Source organism: Oryx dammah, unplaced genomic scaffold (genome assembly GCF_014754425.2).
Source record: "Oryx dammah isolate SB20612 unplaced genomic scaffold, SCBI_Odam_1.1 HiC_scaffold_21, whole genome shotgun sequence".
Lineage (NCBI taxonomy): Eukaryota > Metazoa > Chordata > Mammalia > Artiodactyla > Bovidae > Oryx > Oryx dammah.
Genome location: NW_024070205.1, coordinates 12,966,960 through 12,994,799, shown reverse-complemented (window position 1 = coordinate 12,994,799; position 27,840 = coordinate 12,966,960). Strand labels below are relative to the sequence as shown.

The 27,840-nt window shown below is 44.2% G+C and overlaps 2 protein-coding genes across 2 annotated transcripts in view; one reads left to right on the top strand and one right to left on the bottom strand.

Annotated features, from left to right (window-relative positions):
• PLA2G4A (phospholipase A2 group IVA) overlaps positions 1-27,840 on the top strand; it is a 171,162-nt gene that overhangs the window by 8,828 nt on the left and 134,494 nt on the right. Inside the window, exon 2 of the mRNA XM_040263791.1 lies at positions 26,032-26,134. Coding sequence (XP_040119725.1) covers positions 26,102-26,134 — 33 coding nt within the window. The 5' untranslated portion in view covers positions 26,032-26,101. The remainder of the gene's footprint in view (positions 1-26,031; positions 26,135-27,840) is intronic.
• LOC120880437 lies at positions 8,209-13,199 on the bottom strand. The gene is given in 7 exon segments (XM_040263787.1): positions 8,209-9,298; positions 9,395-10,427; positions 10,430-10,492; positions 10,495-11,171; positions 11,173-11,741; positions 11,865-12,698; positions 13,098-13,199. Coding segments are annotated over 7 exon segments (4,368 nt in total).

Sequence of the window (27,840 nt, the reverse complement as noted above, 5' to 3'; positions counted from 1 at the left end):
TAGTTAGGATGATGTCATGGAACCAAAAAAGCAAAGTGGTTCCAGAGAAACAGGATAGGAAAGTTGACAACCATGTTTGAAAACTTGGAAGTCATTAGTGGTGTTAATAAGAGCAGTTCCAGTGGAGTGGTGGGGATTCGATAACACGGCAGAGGGGATGGGAGGTGAGGACTCTGAGGACATGAATAGATACACTGGGAGCAAATGGCCCTTTCAAGAAATGTGTCCAGGAAACACAACATAAAAATGGAGACATACTCTTGGCAGAACCTTGAGGAGTTCAGTTCAGTTCAGTCGCTCGGTCATGTCCGACTCTTTGCGACCTCATGAATCGCAGCATGCCAGGCCTCCCTGTCCGTCACCAACTTCCAGAGTTCACTCAGACTCACGTCCATTGAGTCCGTGATGCCATCCAGCCATCTCATCCTCTGTTGTCCCCTTCTTCTCCTGCCCCCAATCCCTCCCAGCATCAGAGTCTTTTCCAATGAGTCAACTCTTCACATGAGGTGGCCAAAGTACTGAAGTTTTAGCTTTAGCATCATTCCTTCAAGAATACCCGGGACTGATCTCCCTTAGGATGGACTGGTTGGATCTCCTTGCAGTCCAAGGGACTCTCAAGAGTCTTCTCCAACACCACAGTTCAAAAGCATCAATTCTTCGGCACTCAGCCTTCTTTATGGTCCAACTCTCACATCCATACATGACCACTGGAAAAACCATAGCCTTGGCTAGGCGGACCTTTGTTGGCAAAGTAATGTCTCTGCTTTTGAATATGCTATCTAGGTTGGTCATAACTTTCCTTCCAAGGGGCAAGCGTCTTTTAATGTTGGGCATCTTTGGTACTGATGTGGTCACAGAGTGTAGAAGTGGGAGTTTGTCTTTTGAGAGACCCCAGACATGTTCATTGATGGAAGAAGGGGGTGGAAAAATACCAGGGAGAGGCCAGTCTTTGACACTGGAAAACAGGTTGGAAGGGATTTTTTTTTTTTCAGCTTTATTTGGTAATTTATTGATATTTTAATAGTAACCATAACTGTTTTTCTAGTCGTTAAAGCAAGTGAGTGGTGTCTTCCTACTATTTTTTAAAAAATGGAAACATGAAGGGAAAAGAAATGTGAAGTCAGGGGGAGACTAACACAGTTTGCCAATCAGATGATCTAGTAGAAAGTAAAGTTTGATAACTTAGAAAAGAAAGGCATGGCCATTAGAGGGAAGTACCTGAGGAAGATAGAGGGATTTTGTGTCTAGAAGCCTCCCATGGGTCGCAACAGGAGGAGGAACTCTGCCTCCTTCATGACAGGGAGAAGGAGAACCCGAGTGCCTGGGCAGAGGAGTTTGCAGAGTCGCTGGTGGGAAGATGGGGGAACTTCTGTCCGCTGCCTTCTGTTTTTTCAGTGAAGGGAAATGAGGTCACAGCCAAGAGTGAGGGTGGGGTCAGGTGAGAGACTTGAAGGGGAGAAGAAAGTCTTTCTAGCGTTGGCATACAAGGGCACCAGAACAATTTAGAAAGATGCTATGTAGTCGTGAGAGCCTCTCTGAGATTTGAGAAAGTGAACCTAAGATTAAAAACCAGTTTGCCAGGTTAGGTGGTTTTTCTCCAGCTATGTTTAAATGCTAGGAGCAAACCTAGAGAAGCCAAAATGGCTTCAGTTTTTCTGGATAGCTTTGTTTTGTTTTGTTTCAGCAGGAGTGAAAGAAATCTAGAGAGAGTGAAATCTTTAAAGAGTGAAAGAAAATCTAGAAATCCTTAAAATAAACCACCAAATACACAAAGAAAAAGAAAAAAACACCTAAAACAAAAATACATAGACATTCATGAGCTTGTAGAATACACATCCTTTTTTCCAGGGTAATTATTAACTAGTAGGGAGTAGTCACAAATTAGCTTGATTTCCAGCATCTGATTGGCAAGGATTGAGTCTTTGTTCTTTTATACTCTTGGCCTCTGGGCTTAGCCAACTGGTAGGCCTGGTTCTATACTTCAGTGGCCCTCAGTGCCTTTACCTATTTCCAGGAGCCATCCTGCTGGGCTCCTTTTCCTTCCTAGTTGATAGATTGTTAAGTTCTAAAAGTTTTAACTCTTGCCATGCCTACCTTTCTTGGATGTCTAGCTGGGTTCTAGTGTATGGTTTATATCTTACTCCTCAACTCCTGCAAGCTCCTAAGGCCACCTCAGTGCTCCCTAGAAGGCAGTGGTTATAGACTTGGAACCATTACAACTGCGCAATGTGAAGAGAGCTGAAACATTAAGTGATTGTAATCCACTACTGAAAAGAAGGGTCTTTTCATGTACACACTGCCATATTTAGAATGGATAACCAAAAAGGATCCGCTGGACAGTACGGGGAACTCTGCTCAATGTTATGAGGCAGGATGGGATGGGAGTTGGAGGGAGAATGGATACATGTATATATATGGCTGAGTCCCTCCACTGTTCACCGTGAACTATCACAACGTTGTTCATCAGCTATACCCCAATATGAAATAAAAAGTTTTATAAAGGTTATTTAAAAAAAGAAATACTGACTCTTGTATTTCCTCAAAGTTAAAAAAAATCTTGTTTTAATAAATTTTTGATTCAATAGCCATTTTTCATAAATACTTTTATTGAAGCGCTCTGGTTTTTCACTGTTGATGGCCAGGTGATTCCATGAATGGAAGCAGTGAGTCTGTGTGTGTCAGGCTGGGCAGGGAGGTATGGAGAGGAAGCTCGTTGTGATCAGATGAACTTGAGTGTGCTTCTGGCTCAGATGTTTCTCAGATGCCCGGCCTGGCACTCAGGAGATGCCTCTTTGTCCTCCTTTCTTCCCTGTTTCAATGACACATGTCTAACATGTGTTGGAAAGTCATCCTGGACTTTATTCCTGGTGCTGCCCAAATTTCCTTAGGCTGTGGTTTAGTTATCAAACTTTTTCCTGTCCAAAATGAAGAGAAGAGTGTAACTTTGCTTTTGGTAATTTTGCATTTTTGCAAACCCATTGAGGCATAATATTTCATGTGTGGAAGCTCAACTGAAACATTATTATAGGTTTTGTTAATGTCCTCGTCTCTGTTCTCTGCTGTTGATCAAAAGTTGAGGAAATGTAAATTTCATAATTTGGAGCAAATGAGTATTTCTAGTTCATTTTAACCTGTGCTTATTATGTGTGTGTGTGTTAGTTGCTGAGTCATGTCTGACTCTTTGTGATCCCATGGACAGCAGCCCTCCAGTCTCCTCTGTCCGTGGGCTTTTTCAAGCAAGAATATTGGAGGGGGTTGCCATTTCTTTCTCCATGTGCTTATTATATGTAACCCCTAAATATTCAGGTTGGGTTTACATGTTTATTACAGTGCTAGCAGAGGGAACAAAAGCAATTTAGTTTTCTATTGTTTTACCCCTTACAGTTCTGTAAGTTCTTCTGTCTTCAAAAGTTTTACATTGAACTTTAGAATTATCTGGGTGTATTCCACAGAGGTAGCGAGAGAAAATGCAAGCCTTCAAAGCATACATAAATACCATTTAAGAGGTCTACTATACTGCATAGATTCTATGTATTTCAATATAATTGGTTTCCTTTGTAGCCCAGTGTTTTCATTTTAAGAATTTTTCAGTGTCAGACTATATCATGGGGTCTGTAGGCTTCACCAGACTGCCAAAGAGATCCAAGACACAAAACATATTAAGGGCTCCTGAGAATTCCTCCTCAGATGCACACTTCCTATGAACAGAGTTCTTAATCCTGCAAAAGACTAAATTTCTGGATTATTTCAAAAGTGAATTGTCATCACAGTGTTTATAAGCCCCTTCTAAAACTTCTAACAACCTGAAAACAGAATGGTGAACTTGAACCCATATTAAATGTTACACAACCCAGGATTTGTAGAACGCTCATGTCATGCTTCGTGGTTTAGCTTCCCAGTAACCCATGAGATGGGTGGGTATACTGAGCCTCTGATCTTCCACAACTCCTGCTATTTTTTCTTTCATTTTTTTCCACTTCAAGATCATAGTCAGCATCCCACTTTTAATTATGAGATCAACCTCAGTGGCTGCTTTAAATAGTTACAGTGTGAGTTGAAAAGTAAAACTTCTCCAGAATGTTATAACTCATCCAGTAATAAAATGGCTTTCATGAAACACTGAAGCCAGCATGACGGTTTTCCTGGGGGTTTTCCCTGGACTGTTTTCTTTAGAAAAAGATATGGCTTTCCCTGCTGTGGCAATCTTGAGTACGTCATAAAAAGAGGCATCAATTAAAGAGGGAGTGGAGCCCTCAACAAAACACAGATACACTCTAGGGGGACATATTTGCAAACCGTCTGGTCTGGAGAGAGAAAATTGTAGAAATAAATGCACTTTTCAAAACCCATTCCTTTCCCTGGCATTTTGTGCCACGCTGTTAGGTATAGTTAAGAAGCGTTAATACTGATTCCTCTCCATGATCGGTTTCTTTTAAATAAAAGGTGGAACATTTTCTGAAAATGAGCGTAATATAGTTTGTTCAGTGTCAGTGAGACATTATTCCATAGTGGTCCGTGTGGGGAAGAAAATTTTTAAAAACTTTTTTTTTCATATTTTATTTTTGGAATATAATTGCTTTACAATATGATACTAGCTTCTGTTGTACATCAAAGTGAATGAGCTGTATGTACACAGGTGTTTCTTCCCTCTTAAGCTTCCTCCCCTCATCCCACAGCTTAAGATCATTACAGAGTACCGAGTTGAGCTCTCTGTGCTACACAGCAGGTTCCCATTAACTGTCTGTTTTACCCGCGGTAGTGTATATATATGTCAGTGCTACCCTCAATTCATCCCATCCTCCCCGTCCCTCTCTGTGTGCACACATCCGTTGTCTACATCTGAGTCTCTATTCCTCACCTGCAAATAGATTGATCTGTACAATTTTTCTAGATTCCATATATATATAAATATAAATATATGATGTTTTTCTCTTTCTGACTTACTTCACTCTGTATGATAGACTCTAGGTCCATTGTGAGAAGAGGAATTTTTAAAAAACCATCCATGTAGGATTTATAAGTCAGCGTCTAAAAACTATGATTCAAATCTAAAAAAGTATAAAAGGTGAAAATGGCTCTTTTCCAGCTTTATTTAACCAATCACAGAGAGAAACTCAGTTATTCCTTTCCTTCAGATTCATATCTTAAGCCTGCTTCACACCACCAAAACATAGCTTAGCAACTTAAAATAGTGGTCAAACTAAGTTGTATACAAATGCTCTTCTAATTTTGGCTCTATTATCTTTTTAGCCTGAGTGTTTCAGGGGAGTGGAGGGAAAGGAGAGGAAGGGATGCTGAAAGGGTGTAAAGAAAGGGCCCCAGCTTGAGAGTGCAAGATGAGTTCAGCTGTTTCCGAAGCTGGGTGAACTCTAGGTTTGTTTATATCTTTAGACCTCAGCTTACAAATGTGCACAAGGTCTGTCTAGGTGGCGATTATGACTGCTTCTTTTTTGTGATCTTAAAATAGAGCCTGAGTGGCTCCTTATTTTTTGCCACCAAAGTGGTGAAACAATGGAAAAATAGCAGCAGACTGTGAGGACACATTATTGCTTTTTTGTAATGCAGCGTGTGAAACTGGGCTAGCCAGTTTTCTGGTCCTTAAAATAGTTTTGTACTTCCCAGTCATGAAGGGGTAAAATAAACTACACTGTGTGTGTGTGCGCGTGCGCACATATGCACATGTGCACGTATGGGGTGTGGTTTTGTTGTGCCCAAGTCGCGAAATCTCCCAGTGACCACCAGGGAGCCGATATCCAATGCAAAAGCAAGAGAGTTTTTATTACCAAGCTCGAGTTGGGGCTCCCACTGATACTGACACAGCGGCTATAGGGAGGAGCCCCGAGTTCTAGGTTACATTGCTTTAGGGTATTCTCATGTGAGAAATTTGAAAAACAGGAGTTTCCGAGTTCGGAGACATCTGATTGGTTACCTTCTGTGGAAGGGTTAGGTGTTGGTTTCTGATTGGTTTTTATTTTCCCAGGCTGGCCCCGGGTTCTGATTGGTTCCCATTACCTAGGTAGACTACGTTAAGTCAGGAGATTTTGGTCTGGGGTCTGATTGGCTCGAGGGTGGTGGGGTGAGGTCAGGGGATTTCCAAAGGCTCTTGGATTTTCAGAGGCTCTTTTCCTGGAACCTTACAAAATGGAGTTTTTCTGTTAACAAAATGGAGTAGCTTAGGTCCTTCATTCCCCACTTCTCTAGGATCCAGGACAGACCCAATCATGGGTCAGGGGTCAGCTCTACATTGTCTCCTGCTAAGGGGGCCGTTTGTAGGGCCGCTTATTGGGATCTGAGTACCATGAGTTGCACCGTGTTGATGTGGCTTTTAATGAAGGCCACCAATTTGTTTAGTAAGCGTGACCCGAAGGTGAGCAATAGTAACAAGATAATCAGGGGCCCCACCAAGGAAGATATGAGAGTTGCGAACCAGGGGGATGAATTGAACCAGGATTCAAACCAGGTTTGAGACATTTCTCTTTCTCTTTTTCTCTGACTCAGCCCTTCTCTTATCTTGGCCAGGGACTCTTTGACTACCCCCGAGCGATTTACATAAAAACAACATTCTTCTCCTAACGCAGTACATGGGCCGCCCCCCCCCACCCCGCCCCATGGAGAAAAACCAAATCTAATCCCCTTTTATTTTGCAGTACCACTTCTGCCAGAGAACTCAGTGACTCTTGGAGGTGGATGATTGAGCTTTCTAGTCTTTCGATATCAAGATCAATGGCTGCTCTTAGGCTAGAATAGTGTTGATTTTGCACTATTAAGGAGGATATCCCAGTTCCTGCCCCGGCTGCCCCTAACCCCAGTAGGACTGTGAGGGTTAAGGCCGAGACTGGCTCTCTCTTGGACCGGTGTGAAGCTTCTAGTTTCGGGAGGATTTCATCATTGGAGTGATAGAACAGTCGGGGGACTAATAGTACCAATACGCAGAAATCTTTGGAGTCATTTAGCACCTGCCTGTGAATACAAGGGGCTAAGCCTGTGGAGCAGGCCCACCAATTTTCCTGGGGAGGCACCAGGTACCTGGTTGTCGCTATAGAATCTGTAGAATTGCAGAGGTGTTGGTAGGTTTGGGGGACATCTCCTATGCAAAGGCCCTGCCCGGTTACTCATTGGAGGGTTAATCTGGCATCTCCTTTCTGCTGCCATTGGCAAGTTTTGTGGTTTTTGGTTTGAATGTAAACTCCCGGGACAGCTATACCTTCATAATAGGCGGGGTTTGATGTCATAACATAACCAGCAACTGCCAGTCAGGTCCAGGCGAGTGGAATTTAGGACCCGATAGGAGTTGATTATCATATTAAATAACGGGTCCTGATCGTCTTTAATGTTAGGTCCCATAAGGCTAACTTGAGGGGAGTTGCTTGTGTTAGTAACGTAGGGCCCGGGAGGCGTTTGGTTAGGTTCTTGAGCGGGGATGTGGGCGGGCCGAGTGGGGGCATGGGTAGGCTCTCGTGGCACTAGGACTGAATTGGGCCCTATGCCCCGATTTGGACCAATCTGTATGGTTCCTACTTTCAACCTGACGGTGAACGGCAACCCATTGTCATATCCTGGCTGATATAGCCGGAGGCCCCAGGATTGTCCGGCTTCCCAACCGGGGAACTTTTTTCCTTCAGTTGAGAATTTGAGCCTCACCGGATTGCAAAGAAAGTTCATACAAGGCCCAGTTATGAGGGCCCCCCCTTCTATGTCCCCCAGTTGACTCAGTGGGCCCTGGAACGCGACCCAAGGTAATCAAATCACCACGAACAGGGGGCTCCCAATCAACCGTCCCCGTTGACTTGCATCCCCAATCGGGGCAATAAAATTTATCAGCCCCCCCACAGTTATTGATGGTTGCCCAGTCCCGTCTCCCTCCTGGGCACACATAGAAGGGCATTTCCCGCAAGCTTGCCCGTTGGATGTAGTGGTTGCATCCAGGCCCTGAGTTAGTGGGGGGCCGAGTATTACACCTATCAATGCCAGCCCCACATTTGGGCTTGCCGGGCATCTTTACCTCCTATTCGCCAATGTCCCACGATCCCGCAGCCAGAAGACAAAGGTCGAATTCCAAGTCTGGCCACCAGGTGTTTTGGGGATGAATGGCCGAGGTGGAGTTAATTACTTCTGTAGTTGCGCTTAGAATCATCCAAGTCAGGTTCATTGGTTGATGAGGGTTAGCGGCAGCACTAAGCCATAGAGACAACAGTATAAACAGTACTTTTATTGTCTTTGTAGCTTGAGTTTGAGTGGATTTGTTTTGTCCAGCTTGGTCTTCCATTGGGGGAGGAACTCTTCCCTTAGGGCGAACAGGTCCACAGGCCGTACGAGGGTGTAGTGAACCCAAGTAGATATGCCGTCAACCTTGAGAGCAGTGGGTGTCGTCAAGACAACTAGGAAGGGCCCTTTCCACCTGGGCTCTAGGGTCTCTTGACGATGGCGGCGCACGTACACCCAGTCTCCTGGCCGGTAGCGGTGGGGTTCAGGTGGTGGGCCTGTTTCATATAATGCCTTGAGCCTCTTCCACGTGTCCACATGGGAGTATTGTAAGGACCGGGGACAAAAGAGTAATCTTTGATCATCTATCTCTTTTAGCCCCTCTGTTTTTAGGTTAGGAATTATTGGGGGAGGTATCCCATACATAATTTCGAAGGGGGTAAGTCCCAGTTGGTAGGGAGCATTTCGCACCCGGTATAGGGCAAAGGGGAGGAGAGCCACCCAGTCTCCGCCAGTCTCAGCAACTAGTTTTGTTAATGTTTCTTTGAGTGTTCTATTCATCCTCTCTACTTGTCCTGAGCTCTGGGGCCTATAAGCACAATGCAACTTCCACCTAGCCCCCAAAGTCCGGGCTACCCCCTGGCTTACCTGAGATACGAAGGCTGGCCCATTGTCCGACCCCACCTGTGCAGGAAACTCAAACCATGGCAAGATGTCTTCAATCAGCTTTTTGGCCACCACCTGTGCTGTTTCTCTTTTGGTGGGGAAAGCTTCTACCCACCCTGAGAAGGTATCTATGAATACCAGTAGATATTTGTATCCATATTTACCCGGTTTTACCTCAGTGAAGTCCACCTCCCAGTATGCTCCTGGTCGACTCCCGCGTTCTCTAGACCCGTGGTTGGCTGGGTGACGGGCAGTGTTGGTGAGCTGGCAGGCTTTGCAGGTTGATACATTTTCTATCGTCGATCTGACGTCTCTCATGGTAATCTTGGCATGTCTAATCAGGTCCTGCATCTTGCGGGTTCCCAGGTGAGTGGCGTGATGCATCCTCAGTAACACCTGCTTTCCTAGTTCCTCCGGGACGATCAGGGAGCTGTCTGCTGCCCGCCACCACCCAGCCAGTTGTTGGGTCATAGGCAAACTTTTTATCCAGTCTAAGTCTCTTGGTGAGTAGTTGGGTAAAGCTGGCAGCACAGGGCTCCCGGGGTTGGGCAATTGAAGGGTGGCTTCTATCACGGTGCCCTGGGCTGCATCTCGGGCTGCTCTGTCTGCCAAATTGTTTCCCTCTGAGGTCAGGGTGTCTGACTTTTGGTGTCCCGGGCAGTGTATTATGGCTAGTTTTTTAGGCAGCCATAACGCCGCGAGGAGGGTTTTTATTTCTTCTTTATTTTTGATCGTTTTACCCTCGGCCGTGAGGAGGCCTCTCTCTCTGTAGATGGCCCCGTGTATATGGGCAGTAGCAAAGGCGTATCAGCTATCCGTAATGATGTTAAGTTTTTTGTCCTTTCCCAACTGGAGGGCTTTTGTTAGGGCGATTAGTTCAGCCCTTTGAGCCGAAGTGCCCGGAGGTAGTGCTTCCGCCCACACGATTTGGGTTTCTGTGGTTACCGCTGCCCCTGCATACCTGAGCCCATCTCGGAGGAAACTGCTTCCATCCGTATACCAGGTAACTTCAGCATCTGCTAGAGGGCGATCTTGCAAGTCCTCTCGCGCTCCATGTACTTGGGCTAGTATGTCGCTGCAGTCATGGATCGGGGCTTCCAAATCCGGGTTGGTAAGCAGTGTAGCCAGATTGAGAGCAGTAGGCTGCAGAAAGATGATTCTGGAGGGGTTTAGCAGCAGTCCCTGGTAGTGGGTCAGCCGAGCGTTGCTGATCCACCTATATGGGGGTTGTTTTAGGATGCCCTCAATGGCGTGGGGGGCGGTGATATGCAACTCTTGCCCCAGCGTCAGTTTATCTGCATCCTTGACCATTAGGGCCACTGCTGCAATCATGCGGAGGCATGGGGGCCAGCCTGACGCCATGGGGTCTAGGCGTTTAGACAAGAAAGCCACCGGCCACTTCCAAGGTCCCAGGTGTTGCACCAGTACCCCCTTTGCTACTCCTTGGTTTTCATCTACGTACAGGAGAAAGGGTTTTTTAACTTCAGGCAACCCTAGGGTGGGGGCTGACAGCAGGGCCGTTTTAATAGTCTTGAAAGCGGTCTCCATCCGCTCCGTCCGGCCAGTTCCGCATAATTTGGGATCCAAAGATGGCAGAACCCAGGGGACCCCAAAAATTCACCCCTCGAGGTGAATCTGGGGTAGGGATTTTGAGTACCGTCTCCTTTCGTGCCTCTGACAGCCATCTCTGTCCCTCCTTTAATACATACCCTAAGTAGGTGACCTCTGGTTGGCATATCTGAGCCTTTTTGGCTGAGGCTCGGTACCCTAATTTTCCAAGGGTCCGCAATAGTTCTCGGGTGCCCATAAGGCAAGTCTGTTGGTCCTTTGCTGCAATTAAGAGGTCATCTACATATTGTAACAAGGTTAGTTGGGGGTGTTGCTGTCTGAACTCACCCAGATCCTCATGGAGGGCCTCATCAAAGATGGTAGGAGAATTCTTAAATCCCTGTGGCAGCCGGGTCCAGGTCAGCTGGCCGTTGATTCCTTCTTCTGGGTCAGACCATTCAAAGGCAAAAGGGTCCTGGCTCTTGGACTCCAGGGGGAGGCTGAAGAAAGCATCCTTTAAATCTAAGACCGTATACCAGTGATGGTCCGGTGGGAGAGAGCTCAGGAGGTTGTGTGGGTTCGGCACTGTAGGGTGAATATCTAAAACTCGGCGGTTGACTTCTCGTAAATCCTGCACTGGGCGATAGTCACAAGAATTTGTTTTTTTGACAGGGAGCAAGGGGGTGTTCCAGGCCGACTGGCAGGGTCTCAAGATTTTCTGGGCTAGGAGCCTGCAGATATGGGGGGTAATCCCGTCGGGCCTCCAGGGTCATGGGGTATTGTCGGACCCAGACGGGGTCAGCCCCTGGCTTAAGATCTACATATACAGGAGGGCGGTGTTCGGCAAAACCGGTTCCCCCTGTCTCGGCCCACGCCTCGGGGAATTCATCTAGCCATTTTCGAATGTCTACCGGAGGCGGTATAGGTTTCTGGTGCAGCCGATATTCATCTTCTAATTGAATGGTCAGTACTTGGATCGGTCTGCCCGACTGGTCGAGTATTTTGGCTTCCCCTGGGAAGAAATGAATCTGGGCCCCCATTTTGGTCAAAAGGTCTCTTCCCAACAGAGGGAAGGGGCATTCTGGAATGACCATGAAAGAGTGGGATACCTGGTCCGCACCCAAGTCCACTGATCTTTAGGTAGTCCATTGGTATTGTTTCATTCCAGTAGCCCCCTGCACCCAAGAGGTCTTTCCGGCCAGTTTTCCCTGGGGCTCTAGCAAAACTGAATATTGAGCCCCTGTATCGACAAGGAAGTCAACTGGGGTCCCCTCCACTCTTAGGGTTACCCTGGGTTCGGGGAGGGGCGCCAAACCCCGTCCTCCCTAATCGCTCAGTTCTTCGATGGCCAGGATGGGGGTCTTTCGTGGTCCCCTCTTTTTCTTAGGGCATTGCTTGGCCCAATGTCCTTCCTCTTTACAATATGCACATTGGTTTTTTCCTAATGCTGGTTGCGTACGGGAACGGTTCTTACCTTCAGCAGCCAGGTGGCATAACTGGCGCTCCCTCTCTCCCGAGTCAGGAACTGTTGCAGCCAGCAGGATGCGTGCCATGTTACGGGTTTGGCGATCTGCCGCTTTGGCTTGTTTTTCCTCGGGGGTTTCTCGGGTGTTGTAGACTCTTTCTGCTACTGTTATTAAATCCTGGATACTCTTTTCACCCAGGTGTTCAAGTTTTTGTAACTTCTTCCTAATGTCAGGAGCCGCCTGGTTGACAAAATGCATTATCAAAGCAGCCTGAGTGCCTTCTGCTTCTGGATCCATGGGGGTGTATTGTCTAAAGGCCTCCATTAGCCTCTCCAGGAAGGCTGCTGGACTCTCGGTGGGGCCCTGCTGAACATCTCCCACTCTAGCTAGGTTAGTAGGTTTCCGTGCAGCTGCCTTAAGCCCCCCCAAAAGAGTCTGGCGGTAGACCTGGAGCCTCTCCTTACCTTGTGCCGTATTATAATCCCAGGATTGATGAGGCTGGTTTCCTGCCTCATCGGGGGGGCTGGCCACTCGTAAGGGGAGGACAACAGTTGAGTCTGCCGGCCCCTCCGGGGACCTGGCTCGCCAATGGCGAGTATTTTGTGCGGGTCCCCCTAACCCTGTGTTTCGTCCCTGGGTGAAGGAATGGCGGGGGCTGGTGGCGGTTTCGGGGGGTTGGTAAGGGGGAGGAAAGAGAAGTTCTTCTTCTGTTCTCCCCTGCAAGATAGGGTATAGCGGCGCCGTTGGTTCAGATTCCTTGGGATTCTTCAGGTTCTTTCCTACACATGTCACCAACACCTGAGCGGTAGAAAATTCCTGTGGAGGCAAAAAAGGTTTTACCCAAGAAGGGGGGCACAATATGATATTTTCCCATACTATTATAGGGAACTTGGTCAGGGTGTCCGATCCACGGTCGGAAGATGATATCCTGGACTCGGTGTACAGTTCCCAAATCGAAGGTGCCTTCTGAGGGCCAGCCTACATGGAAAGTCGGCCATTCTGTGGTGCAAAAAGTGATTAATTTATTCCTTTTAATTTCTACACTGAGGTCATAAGTGCATATCTTGACCTCCTTAAAGTTATCAGTAACCAAGGATAGAGGTGTGGGGCTAGAATGGTGTTGCCCCATCGTCCCGGGATTAGTCAGATGTTGGTAAATTAACACAGACAATATGAACAGCCACACAAACAGACAGAGAGGCAGGAGAAATACACCTCCGGGAGTCCGGAGGTAAAACCGAACGACGGCTTCCGGCCGTTCAGCGGGAGCGACCCGCTATCGTCTACAGAGAACAGGGGCACTCCGCGTCCCCCCATGCTAGGGTCAGGGACGTCTCCCAACGACCCTCACCAGTGACTCTGCGGCGCGTCCGCCTGAGTCGTATACCAGTCTCAGAAACCAGGCCCTACCAGGAGTGAAAAGAAAGACAGAAAAAAGCTTACCGGCTGCAGATGACTCTCCGATTGGTCTTCCCGTGGAGCTGGTGGGAGATCCCGGAGGAGCCCCCAAATGTTGTGCCCAACTTGCGAAATCTCCCAGTGACCACCAGGGAGCCGATATCCGATGCAAAAGCAAGAGAGTTTTTATTACCAAGTTCAAGTTGGGGCTCCCACCGATACCGACGCAGCTATAGGGAGGAGCCCCGAGTTCTGGGTTACATTGCTTATGTAGGGTATTCTCCCGCGAGAAATTTGAAAAACAGGAGTTTCTGAGTTCGGAGACATCTGATTGGTTACCTTCTGTGGAAGGGTTAGGTGTTGGTTTCTGATTGGTTTTTATTTTCCCAGGCTGGCCCCGGGTTCTGATTGGTTCCCATTACCTAGGTAGACTACGTTAAGTCAGGAGATTTTGGTCTGGGGTCTGATTGGCTCGAGGGTGGTGGGGTGAGGTCAGGGGATTTCCAAAGGCTCTTGGATTTTCGGAGGCTCTTTTCCTGGAACCTTACAAAATGGAGTTTTTCTGTTAACAAAATGGAGTAGCTTAGGTCCTTCACTTTCAAAATAACCAGATGAGGGAGGCTGGTCTATCTAAACAGTGCTGTGCTCTCTTCTTTATCTCCTCCCAGTCCTAGCTGAGGTGCCCATTTTATGACTTCTGGACCTCTCTGCTGGTTACTCCTCCCTTCTCAAATGCCACCCTTTTCCATTAACAGTTGTATGCCTGTTTATCTGTTGCATTTATATTACTGAACTGTGATGTAGACTAATTTGTGCCCCTCCCCATTCATATGTTAAAGTCCTAACCACCCCCACCCAGGCCCTGAGAACGTGACTGCTTTTGGAGATTAGGTCTTTAAAGAGACGACTGAGTTAAACGAGGCCCTCAGGATGGGCCCTCATCAAACTGACTGGTGTTATTATGAGAAGGGGCTTCCCTGGTGGCTGAGACGGTAAAGAATCTGCATGCAATGCAAGAGAGCTGGATTTGATCCCTGCATCAGGAAGATCCCCTGGAGAAGGGTATGGCAACCCACTCCTGTATTCTTGCCTGGAGAATTCCATGGACAGAGGAGCCTGGTGGACTATGGTTCATGGGGTTGCAAAGATTTGGACGCTCAAAGAAACACCAGGGGAACATGGGTACAGAGGAAAGACCATGTGTGGATTCAGGGAGAAGATGGTATCTTCAAACCAAGAAGAAAGGCATCAGAAGAAGCCAAACCTGGGACTTCCCTGGTGGTCCAGTGGCTAAGAATTCACCTTCCATGCAGGGGTCATGGGTTCAATCTGTGGTTAGCGAGCTAAGACCCCACATGCTGTGGGGCAAGTAAATCTGTGTACGGCAAGTATTGATCCCTTGCGGTCTAGAGCCCCTGCGCCACAAGCGAAACCAGAGCTACAACTAGAAACTCTCACGTACTGCAACTAAGATACAGCAAAGCCATAAAACCCCACACCTGCTGGGCATTTTGATCTCAGTCTTCTGGCCTCTAAAACTGTCAGAACATAAATTTCTGTTGTTTAAGCCATGTAGGTTGTGGTGTTTTATTCCAGTAGCCCTAGCAAGTGAATACAAAGTGTCCCCTCCACTGTGTCCCCTTTCTCTGCCTGTGCTGTGGGTTCTTCTGTAGAATGGCAGAATGATGTGGAAAGAGAATTTGGCATGAGTGAGAGGGTCAGGATTCTAGGACCAGCTCAACATTTGAAGCCGGACGAGCTGGGAAACATTTCTTAGTCTTTCTGGAAGTCAGTATTCTCTTGTAGAGTATATGAGGGCCCATCTGCCTCAGTTTGAGTTGTCAGTGATTTTTAAACTGATTTTAAACACTCACCCTTTATTTCTAAAATGGCAATAGCAATCCCTCTCTTATTATGAAGACAAAACAAGATGATATATAAAAATCACTTAGCACAGCATCACTGGCATCTAGCAAATGTTTAATGTGAACTTTGTAGATTAAGTATTTAAATTAGTAATTGCTGAGATATTTTCCAGCTTGTCATTCCAGGTTCTATAATTAGGTTCTACTTCTCCTTACCTGTTACTCAACACAGAACCTCATCTGTGGTCTAATCAGTTTCCCCCTATACTCCATACAAATCCCCAAGTTTGTTCATTTATCCTTTAATAAATATTAGTTGAGTGATCACTTGAGGTCCAAAAAGAATACAGGAAGAGGGAGACAGAATTTCCCTCTTGTTGCTCACAGCTTGAGGAGACATACCCTCTAAATCATGGCAGTAGAGTACATAATGCTGTGGTAAGAGATATCTAGGAGAAATACAGGGTCCTAACCACGTAGATAAAAGAGACAGTTTACTTCAGAGAGTGAGGTTATACAGAATCCTGAAGGACAGGCAGAGACTCTGCTGTGCTGAAGGCATGTGGGGGAGGGAGTCCTTGGTAGTCCAGTGGTTAAAACTCTGTGCTTACACTGCCAAGGGCCCCGGGTTTGAGTCCTGGATCCAGGAACTAAGATCTCACAGACCATGCATGGCAAGGCCAAGAAGGTATGTGGAGGGGGTAGGAAGGTTTTGGGCGGCATTTTGGGGTGGCTGAGTAGCACCGATGAGAGCCTGGGATGGGATGGACATCTCCACTGTGGCTGTAGCTTGCTATTTATGACCTTTTCCCACAGCACATGTTTTCATCCTCCCCTTTCTAGACATTTGGGCCCTTTCCTGGTTTCAAATATCAGCTCAGTTTTTTGCCTTCTCCAGCAAGCCTTGTCTGTTTTAAACCACAGATATCTTTCTCTGTTCTGAAACTCTAGGAGATTTTCCGTATAAACTTGTCTGAATAAATAATGAACTCTCAATAATGAAATTTTGAGAGACAAAGAAACAGAGTCAGTGGTCTAGGAATAAAAATAGAGTGGAAAAAGTCAATTCAAAAGGAATATTGTGGATGAACATCAGTGAGGGAGCCAGTATCTCACTGCAGGGCCCAACAGGCACAAACCATACTCTTCGTTTCCTGGCTTGAGAAATAGACCCAGTTCATTAATCTGTGCCTTTGTATCTGGTGGCATGCTTTTCCATTTCCTTGGAAATGGGAGAGTTATTTTAACAGATTTTGTGCGTGTGTGTGTGTATGTTTATTTATGTAATTTTGGGCTGCACGGTGTCTTTGTTGCCACACAGGCTTTCTCTTGTTGAGGGGTGCAGGGAATACTCTCTGCCTGTGATGAGGGGCCTTCTTGCAGTGGCTTCTCTCGTTGCAGAGCACAGGCTCTAGGTGAATGGACTTCAGTAGTTGTGGTGCACAGGCTTAGTTATTCCAGCACATGTGGAATCTCCCTGGACCAGGAATTGAACCTGTGTTCCCTGCATTGGCAGGCAGACCGCTATCCAATGTACCATCAGGGAAGTCCTTGTATTAAAATTAGGGTTCAGCCTAAGAGACAGGCTTCCCAAGTGGCTCAGTGGTAAGGAATCTGCCTGCCAGTGCAAGCAATACGGGAGACACAGGTTTGATCCCTGGATTGGGAAGATCACTGGAGAGGGAAATGGTAACCCTCTCCAGTATTCTTGTCTAGAAAATCCCACGGACAGAGAAGTCTGGAGGGCTACACTCCATAGGGTTGCAAAGAACTGGACATGACTTAGTGACTTAGCACACACACAGCCTGAGAGACAGTTCTAACTTAAAGCAGCTCATTTACTTAATTCTTATTGTTTCTTCATTCTTCTGTGCTTGTTGGTGATGTCTAACTCTTTTCTTAGCCTAGGTTTTAGGAAAGCAACAGCAAAATAATTTAAGGATTTAAAACTTTACTGATGTCTTAGTAACTGTGTGTGTGTATTTATATTTATGGATGATGATGGAAACAGTAATGAACTACCCTTAGTGCTTTTAGAACATGTTTTTATATCCAGAATAATGGAGAAAGCTTTGAATTTGGAAGCAGATAAATCAGAATTATATATATATATATATGTATATATGTATACACACACATATATATGTATGCATATGCTGCTGCTGCTGTTGCTAAGTCGCTTCAGTCGTGTCCGACTCTGTACGACCCCACAGATGGCAGCCCACCAGGCTCCCCTGTCCCTGGGATTCTCTAGGCAAGAACACTGGAGTGGGTTGCCATTTCCTTCTCTAATGAAAGTGAAAAGTGAAAGTGAAGTCGCATACACATACATAAATTGCGATGGATCAGAAATAGCAGTACTTTTTAATCTCCATTAAAACTCATTGCTGAGTATTGCAAATACACAATCTTTATAGAAAAGATGTTCATCAACCTTGCCTACTTGAGTTTCTTAGAAATCTTCATAGAGCCAAATCGATCTCAGGAATTTGGGAGAAAGCATCAGTTTCATAACTAATAATAACAAATGATAAGTGTGTATACTTATGACCTCTTAGGTACCGTGCATAATTATTGACATACATATCTTCAGTTCATCCTCCCATTGCCTCTGTGAGGTGTGGGAACCATTTCTCCCATGTTACAGATAAAGCAACTACTATCATTGTGTGGAGGCTCCACAAACTGCACCCATATAGGACAGTAAACTTGGTCAGTATTGTGTGTGTTCTGAAGACTCTCTCCGCTCTGTCCCTCTCATCAGGTCTCTTTAGTCCCTAAGACACAACAATCTTGAAATTATACTAGTTAATAGGCCCTACTGTGGTCTTTAAGTGTTCACATGAAAGGAAAAGTCACATGTCTCTCACTTTTAAATAAAACACTAGAAATAAGGTTAAGCTTAGTGAAGAAGGCCTGTTGAAAGGTGGGATGGGCCGGAAGCTAGGCCTCTTGTGCCAGAGTCCGCTGAAGTTGTGAAATGCTCAGGAAAAGTCCTTGAGGAAATTAAAAATGCTACTCTAGTAAGCACATGAACGATAAGAAAGCAAAACAGCCCACAGCCTTACTGCTGATATGGAGAAAGTCTCAGTGGTCTGGGTGAAAGATCCAATTAACTACAAAATTTAATTCAGCTAAAGCCTAATGGTGAGCAGGGCTGTAACTCTCTTCAGTTTCATGAGGATTGAGAGAGGTGAGGATACTGCAGAAGAAAAGTTTGACTCTAACAGAGCTTGGTTCTTGAGGTTTCAGTAAAGAAGACACGTGCAAGGTGAGGCAGCAAGTACCCGTGTAGAAGCTACAGGGAATTATCCGAAGGCTCTAGCTAAGGTAATCACTGAAGGGGGCTGAACAATGGATTTTCAATGGAGATGAAGCGACCTTCTATTGGAAGAAGATGCTATTTAGGACTTCAATAGCTAGAGAGGAGAAGTCATTGACTGGCTTTAAAGTTTCAAAGGACAGGCTGATTTTACAGTTAGGGATTAAATGCATCTTGTGATTTTAAGTTGAAGCCGGTGCTCATTTACCATTCCAAAAACCCTAGGGCCCTTAAGAATCTACTCTGCTGTGATCTATAAATGGAACAACAAAGCTTGGATGAAAGCATATCTGTTTACAACATAATTTATTGAATATTTTAAGCCTATGATTGAGACCTACTTCTCGAAACAAAGACCTTTCAAAATATTACTACTGTTCATTGACAATGCAATTATTACCCAAGAGCTCAAATAGAGATGAAATTAATGTTGTTTTCATGCCTCTTGACACAGCATCCATTTATTTGACTCAAGTCTTGTTCTTTAAGAAGTACATTTTATATGGCAATTGCTGCCTCTGATTGGTCTGGGCAAAGTCAACTGAAAACCTTATAAAGGATTCTCAATTCTGGATCCCATGAAGAACATTTGTGATTCATGGAAAGAGGTCACAATATCAACATTCACAGAAGTTTATAAGAAGTTGATTCCAACCCTCACGGATGACTTTGAGGGGTTCAAGATTTTGGTGGAGTAAATAACTGTGGTGGAAATGCTGGTAGAACTAGAACTAGAAGGGAGCCTGAAGATGTGACTGAATTGCTACAAGTCTGATTGATAAAACTTGAAAGGATGAGGAGGTGCTTCTTATGGATGAGCAAAGTGTTTTCTTAAGGTTGTATCTACTCGTGGTGAGGATGCTGTGAAGACTGTTGAAATGACAGTAAAACAACTAAGATATTACATAAACTTAGTTGATAAAGCAGTAGCAAGGTTTGAGAGGATTGACTCCAGTTTTGAAAAAGTCCTACTCTGGGTAAAATGCTCTCAAATAACATTGCATGCTACAGAGGAATTGTGCTTGTGAGGAAGAATTAATTGATGCGGCAACCTCCATTGTTGTCTCATTCTAAGTAATTGCTACACACACACAAAAGAAATTGCCATAGTCAGCCCAGCCTTCAGAAACCACCATCCTAGTCAGTCAGCAGCCATCAACATTGAGGTGGGACTTTCCACCAGCAAAAGGTTATGACTCACAAAGGCAAACTATTCAATATTACAGTAATCAAAGTATGTGCCCCAACCACTAGTGCTGAAGAAGCTGAAGTTGAATAATTCTGTGATGACCTACAAGACCTTCTAGAGCTAACACCAGAAAAAAATGTCCTTCTTGCTCAGTTGGTAAAGAATCCACCTGCAATGCAGGAGACCCTGGTTCGATTCCTGGTTCGGGAGTATCCACTGGAGAAGGGATAGGCTACCTACTCCAGTATTCTTGGACTTCCCTTGTGGCTTAGCTGGGAAAGAATCCACCTGCAATGTGGGAGACCTGGGTTCGATCCCTGGATTGGAAAGATCCCCTGGAGTAAGGAAAGACTACACAATCCAGTATTTTGGCCTGGAGAATTCCATGAACTGTATAGTCCACAGGGTCACAAAGAGTTGGACACGACTGAGTGACTTTCACTCTCATCATAGGGGACTGGAATGCAAAAGTAGGAAGTCAAGAGAAACCTGGAGTAACAGGCAAGTTTGGCCTTGGAGTACAAAATTAATCAGGGCAAAGGCTAACAGAGTTCTGCCAAGAGAATGCACTGGCCATAGCAAACATCCTCTTCCAACAATACAAGAGATAACTCTACACATGGACATCATCAGCTGGTCAATACCAAAATCACATTTATTATATTCTTTTCAGACAAAGATGGAGAAGCTCTATACCATCAGCAAAAACAAGACCAGGAGCTGACTGTGGCTCAGATTATGAACTCCTTATTGCCAAATTCAGACTTAAACTGAAGAAAGTAGGGAAAACCACTAGACCATTCAAGTATGATCTAAATCATATCCCTTATGATTATACAGTGGAAGTGACAAATAGATTCAAGGGATTATATCTGATAGAGTGCCTGAAGAACTATGGACAAAGGTTCGTGACATTGTACAGGAGGCAGGGATCAGGACCATCCCCAAGAAAAAGTAATGCAAAAAGGCAAAATGGTTGTCTAAGGAGGCTGTACAAACAGCTGAGAAAAGGAGAGAAGCTAAAGGCAAAGGAGAAAAGGAAAGATATATCCATCTGAAAGCAGAGTTTCAGAATAGCCAGGAGAGATAAGAAAGCCTTCCTCAGTGATCAATGTAAAGAAATAGAGGAAAACAACATAATGGGAAAGACTGGAGATCTCTTAAAGAAAATTACAGATACCAAAGGAACATTTCATGCAAAGATGGGCACAATAAAGGACAGAAATGTTATAGACCTAACAGAAGCAGAAGAAGAGGTGACAAGAATACACAGAAGTATACAAAAAAAACCTTGATGACAAAGATAGCCATGATGGTGTGATCACTCACCTAGAGCCAGACATCCTGGAATGCAGAGTCAAGTGGGCCTTAGTAAGCATCACTACGAACAAAGCTAGTGGAGGTGATGGAATTCCAGCTGTGCTATTTCAAATCCTCAGTGATGATGTTGTAAAAGTGCCACACTCAATATGCCAGCAAATTTGGAAAACTCAGCAGTGGCCACAGGACTGGGAAAGGTCAGTTTTTATTCCAATCCCAAAGAAAGGCAATGCCAAAGAATGTTCACCCTACTGCACATTGCACTCGTCTCACACGCTAGCAAAATAATTCTCAAAATTCTCCAAGCCAGGAATCAATAGTACATGAAGAGAGAACTTCCAGATGTTCAAGCTGATTTTAGAAAAGCTAGAGGAACCAAAGATCAAATTGCCAACATCCACTGGATCATAGAAAATGCAAGAGAATTCCAGAAAAATCTACTTCTGCTTCACTGACTATGCTAAAGCTTTTGAGTGTGTGGATCACAACAAACTGTGGAAAATTCTTGAAGAGATGGAAATACCAGGCCACTTTACCTGCCTCCTGAGAAACGTGTATGCAGGTCAAGAAGCAACTGTTAGAACCAGACATAAAACAACAGACTGGTTGCAAATTGGGAAAGGAGTATGTCAAGGCTGTATATTGTCACCCTGTTTATTTAACTTACATGCAGAGTACCTCATGTGAAATGCTGGGCTGGTTATCCAGCACTAGCTGGAATCAAGATTGCTAGGAGAAATATCAATAAACTCAAATATGCAGATGATAAGACCCTAATGGCAGAAAGAGAAGAAAAACTGAAGAGCCTGTTGATGAAAGGGAAAGAGGAAAGTAAGAAAGCTGGCTTAAAACTCAACATTCAGAAAACTAAGATCTTGGCATCTGGTCCCATCACTTCATGGCAAACAGCTGGGGAAACAATGGAAACAGTGAGACTTTATTTTCTTGGGCTCTAAAATCACTGCAGATGGTGACTGAAGCCATGAAATTAAAAGATGTTAGTTCCTTGGAAGAAAAGCTATGACCAACCTAGACAGCATATTAAAAAGCAGAGACATTACTTTGCCAACAAAAGTCCATCTAGTCAAAGCTATGGTTTTTCCAGCAGTCATGTATGGAAGTGAGAGCTGGACCATAAAGAAGGCTGAGTGCCAAATAATTGATGCTTTTGAACTGTGGTGTTGGAGAAGACTCTTGAGAGTCCCTTAGACTGCAAGGAGATCAAACCAGTCAATCCTAAAGGAAATCAGTCCTGAGTATTCACCGGAAGGACTGATACTGAAGGTGAACCTCCAATACTTTGGCCCCCTGATGCGAAGAACTGGCTCGTTAGAAAATACCCTGATGCTGGGACTGATTGAAGGCAGGAGGAGAAGGGGATGACACAGGATGAGATGGTTGGATGTCATCATCTACTTGGTGGACATGAATTTGAGCAATTTCCGGAGTTGGTGAAGGACAGGGAAGCCTTATGTGCTGCAGTCCATGGTGTCGCAAAGAGTCAGACATGACTGAGCAACTGAGCTGAATTGAAAGGCTGAGATGCTAGTTAGCAATAAAGTATTTTAAATTAAGGTTTGTATATTGTTCTTTGGACTCAATGCTACTGCACACGGAATAGACTACATTACAGTTTAAATATAACTTTACTATGCACTGGGAAACCAAAGCATTTTTTGTGCTTAGTTTTATTGAAATACTGCCTTTGTGGTGGTGGTCTGGAACCAAACCTGCAACATCTCTGAAGTATGTCCATGATTGGGCTTCCCTGGTGCTAAGACAGTAAAGAATCCACCTGCAATGCAGGAGACATGGGTTTGATCCCTGGGTCAGGAAGTTTCCCTGGAGAAGTAAATGGCTACTCACTCCAGTATTCTTGCCTGAAGGATTCCATGGACAGGGGAGCCTGGAGGGCTACAGTCCATGGGGTCCCAAAGAGTCAGACACGAGTGAGTGACTAACACCTTCAGTTCACCTTCACATGTCCATGATAACCCCTTATTTTCCTGTTTCCCATAATTCTAGGCAGGGAAAAGTGTTAGTCAGTCCTGTGTCTGACTCTGCGATCCCATGAACTGTGGCTGGCCGTACTTGTCAGTCCATGAAATTCTCCAGGCAATAATACTGGAATGGGTTGCCATTTCCTTCTCCAGGGGATCTTCCCCACCCAGGGATTGAACCTGGATCTCCTGCATGGTGCAGATTCTTTTAACCACCAGAGAGAGAAGCAGAGAATGACAAAACCTTCTAGTCTGTGGGTATTTTTTTTTTTTCACCTTCCCAAGAGAAGTCCATCTCTCCTGCCAACATGACTAACAGGGTTTTGGACAGACCACACACTATGAAGCATTTGCTGAAAGCCAACAGTTACATCGCACAGGCAAGTGTGTGTTGAAAAGTGTATCTGCATTTCCCCCTCATTAGTGTTCAGGAAGTATCTAATTACAGAGGAGGGGGAGAAGGTAAAGAATAAAAGAAACTATGAGCTTCATATTTGTTGCTTCAGACTTAAAAGACTGTACACTCACCAAGATTGGTTATTCAGCGTAATTAGTAAAAACAACCCTCCCCTCCACCCTGCTCCCCCCTATCCCACTCCAAACTGTTGTTTTATAAGCATTCATGATAGTGGTTATGCAAACTAGTTGCAATAATGTTTCCAGGCTATGCTAGTTGCAAGGGGTGCAGTGGTGGGGGGGAGGGGGGAGGGAGGAGGTGGCATTTTCTCAGTGTTTAATGTGGCTGGGTGGACAGAAATGTCATAATTCCACAGAAACTGAAGATATCTATTGCTACTATTAACAGTGTAGGGAGGTAAAATGATGAATGGGTGCCTATTTGTAACTGGAATGGAAAATGTCATCACTGTCTGGCAGTAATAACCAATGTTTTTTTTCGGAAGAAAGTGAAACTTACCCAACAGTTTTCCCATATGACTGATGTTGCTTCTCTAAGTTTGGAATGAAAATTGTATGTATAAATTGCACCTATTCACATATAGTGGACTTTTAAGATATATTTTTTATTTTGAAATAATCTAAGTCAAGAAACAGCAAAAATTGCCATTTCCATATATTCATTACCCAGATTTCCCCAATATAATATCTTATATTGTTCAGTTGCTAAGTCGTATCCGACTCTTTATGACCCCGTAGACTGTAGCACAGCTGGCTTCTCTGTCCTTCACCGTCTCCCACAGTTTGCTCAAACTCATGTCCATTGAGTCAGTGATGCCATCCAACCATCTCATTCTCTGTCCTCTGTTGTCCCCTTCTCCTGCTTTCAATCTTACCCAGCATCAGGGTCTTTTCCAATGAGTCAGCTCTTCACATCAGGTGGCCAAAGTATTGAAGCTTCAGCTTCAGCATCGATCCTTCCAATGAATATTCAGGGTTTATTTTCTTTAGGATTGACTGGTTCGATCTCCTTGCTGATCAATGGACTCTAGAGTCTTCTCCAGCACCATCGTTTGAAAGCATCAGTTCTTCGGCACTGTCTTCTTTATGGTTGAACTCTACATCTGTACACGACTACTGGAAAAACCATAGACCTGGGCAGTTAGCTATTGTATGCATGTTGCCTACTTTTGGCTTTAATATGGAGAGAGCCTCTATCTAGGTCCTGATGCAGGACACAGTAGTGACAGAAGTGGTGAAGAGTTAGGTGGTAATCACAGGGGTTATAAATGGAGTTGCTAGAAATGGAAAGAGGAAATAAAGTTACTGAAACCAAACTTTGGGCACCAGCAACAAATTTCCTCTAAACATTTGGAGTACTAGCCTCACTCCTCGGATTTCACTTGTTCTGATTTTTTTTCTTTTAAAATTAGAGATGGATATTTAACATCCTTTTACATTAAGAATAGTTAGGAATGAAAAAGAGGGAAATCAAAAGAGAGTACCCAGTACTATTCTGTGAATTTCCTTCATACATAAACCTGAAATTATGTAATATTTATCCATCCATCCACCCATCTATCCAACAAATATTTATCCTCAACCTATTATATTTTGGGCACAGCACCAGGCAATAAAGATGGATAACTCTCTGAACAAGATAAATATGGTCGCTGACTTTATGCGTCTTTAGTTCTCTCAGGGAAGGCAGACATTGTATAAGTGGAATGAAAGACTTGAAAAAGAAGTACAAGGTACAAGTGAAACCGGGAACAGGCAAACCAAACATACTCTGAACATCATGAAAGTCTTCTCAGAGGAGGTGACATTTAAGCTGAGTCTTGGAGAGTGGCTGAGCTGTATCTAGGTGAATAGTTGCTTCCATAGCCTTGCATGATCTGCTCCTCCCCATATTTCCAAACTCATCATGAGCCACTTTTGCTCACCATTCACCAGCCAGTGTTTTCTCTCAGTTCCTCAAACGGCCTGCCTGGAACTCTAAATTCACCCTCAATAGTTGCTCCTTCACTGAGACCAAGTTCTCAGTTGTTCTCTAGTTTCACTTGCTTGTTTCCATCATTTTGTACAGCACTATTTCTAATCACTTAAACTTTCATTTAATTGCTTTCAAATTAAGCTGGAACTTTAGAATGAACAAATCATTTATTTTAAATAATCAGCATTAAAAGTTGAGATTTAACATGAATATGTGTTTAAAACTCTTAACACATAGCTAAAATGAAAACATTCCTTTTTTAAAATTGTGAATGTGTGTAGTACTGATCCAATTAAGAAAACAAACCGTAGCAGGTGGCTTTTTGATTATAAATAGTACCAAAATAATTTTAATTTTCCATAATTGCAATAAATTTCTCATGAAGTACTTGGGAAATGCAAAAAAAAAAAAATCCTGGAGTTTCCTAATAATTACTCACAGAATAAATTTGAACAAATATGGAAAGTAAGCAGTAATAGTAGAATATGTTTATCCTTTTCTAAGTGATGTGTGTATACCCACAAGTATAAACAATTAAGGAGCTCAATCTGCACAAGTCCCCTTGGGTAGAATCTTACTTCCTAAGAGTCATATCCATCATCATTTAAATCTTGTAAATGCATCCAAGAAAAGGCTTAACAATAAGGACTGTTTATTTTGTAGGTTTTAAAGAAGCTAGAGTGCCAAAGAAGACTTTTGAAGTGTGAAGAGATTTCTCGTAATTGAAACCAACATGTCATTTATAGATCCTTATCAACACATTATAGTAAGTCATTTACTGCTTATATATTCTTCTGGGAAGGGGTCAGACATACTTTTGTGCGTGAGTATCGCTGATGTTTCTTGTTAAGTGTCAGTTACAAATTGGCACTTGCCATGGGCACTTGCCGTCTACCTACCTCTACAAGTATTAAATCATGTACTTCTGCTGAGACTTTCAACCACCCCTTGAAAGGAGTTTAGGGTAGAGAGTATACATGAACCAGGTAGAGAGTCTAAATGTGCTGGAGGTGGGTGGGGGTGGGTGGGGGGGAACTGGCAGAATAGGTCTTTAGATAGATATTTTCAGGAGCCCATTTTATGAGCCTGATTCTTATATCTTCCATGTCTAGAAAAGCATTAAAATCCTTCATGGTGACAACTGCTCCTTGTGACTAACAACACCTTCACAAGACTAGTAGAAACCTTCTGGAAAATATGTGCTTGATTGCATGTATTCACCCTTCACCAAAATCACATATACACTGACCTCTTTGGAGCAGATTCTTAGAGCTATCTGAGGTTCTGTCTCCTGGGTTGCAATCCTCATTTTGCCCCAAATAAAACTTAACTTGCAGCTTTCTTTTAAGTGGACAAAAATATAAAAATCTATGAAAAGTCTTACATTTTTAAATGAAAATTATGTGAACTTACTGTGGTTCAAATAAGGTAGAATCTGTAATAAAACTAACTCATCTCTTCTTTTTATCACTGTAAGTTTCCAGAAAAGAGGGATGCGGAGGGGAAAATGCCAAAATATCTGAAATAGTATTGAATGTTTATGAAACAATAAAACGTGTAGTTCAGTTCAGTTCGGTTCAGTCACTCAGTCGTGTCCAACTCTGCGACCCCATGAACCACAGCACACTAGGCCTCCCTGTCCATCACCAACTACCAGAGTCCACCCAAACCCATATCCATCGAGTCGGTGATGCCATCCAACCATCTCATCCTCTGTCATCCCCTTCTCTACCTGCCCTCAATCCTTCTGAGCATCAGAGTCTTTTCCAATGAGTCAGCTCTTCACATAAGGTGGCCAAAGTACTGGAGTTTCAGCCTCAGCATCAGTCCATCTAGTGAACACCCAGGACTGATCTCCTTTAGATGGACTGGTTGGATCTCCTTGCAGTCCAAGGGACTCTCAAGAGTCTTCTCCAACACCACAGTTCAAAAGCATCAATTCTTCGGCACTCAGCCTTCTTTATGGTCCAACTCTCACATCCATACATGACCACTGGAAAAACCATAGCCTTGACTAGATGGACCTTTGTTGGCAAAGTAATGTCTCTGCTTTTTAATATGCTGTCTAGGTTGGTCATAACTTTTTTTCCAAGGAGTAAGCATCTTTTAATTTCATGGCTGCAGTCACCATCTGCAGTGATTTTGGAGACCCCCCCAAAATAAAGTCTGACACTGTGTAGTTTTCATTTATCAATTGTCAACCTGCACTCTTCATATGAAACGACAGAGGGAGAAAATAATTATTGCATTAAGGACTATACTTTGGTATGCATTTTCAAGGTAATTAATTTTGTAAACTACCCTTTAGTTAGATATATTGTGTGTGCTCAATCTCTCAGTCATGTCTGACTCTTTGTGACCTTATGCACTGTAGACCACCAGGCTCCTCTGTCCATGGGATTTTCCAGGCAAGAGTAATGGAGTGAGTTGCCATTTCCTATTCCAGGAGATCTTCCCAACCCAGGGATTGAA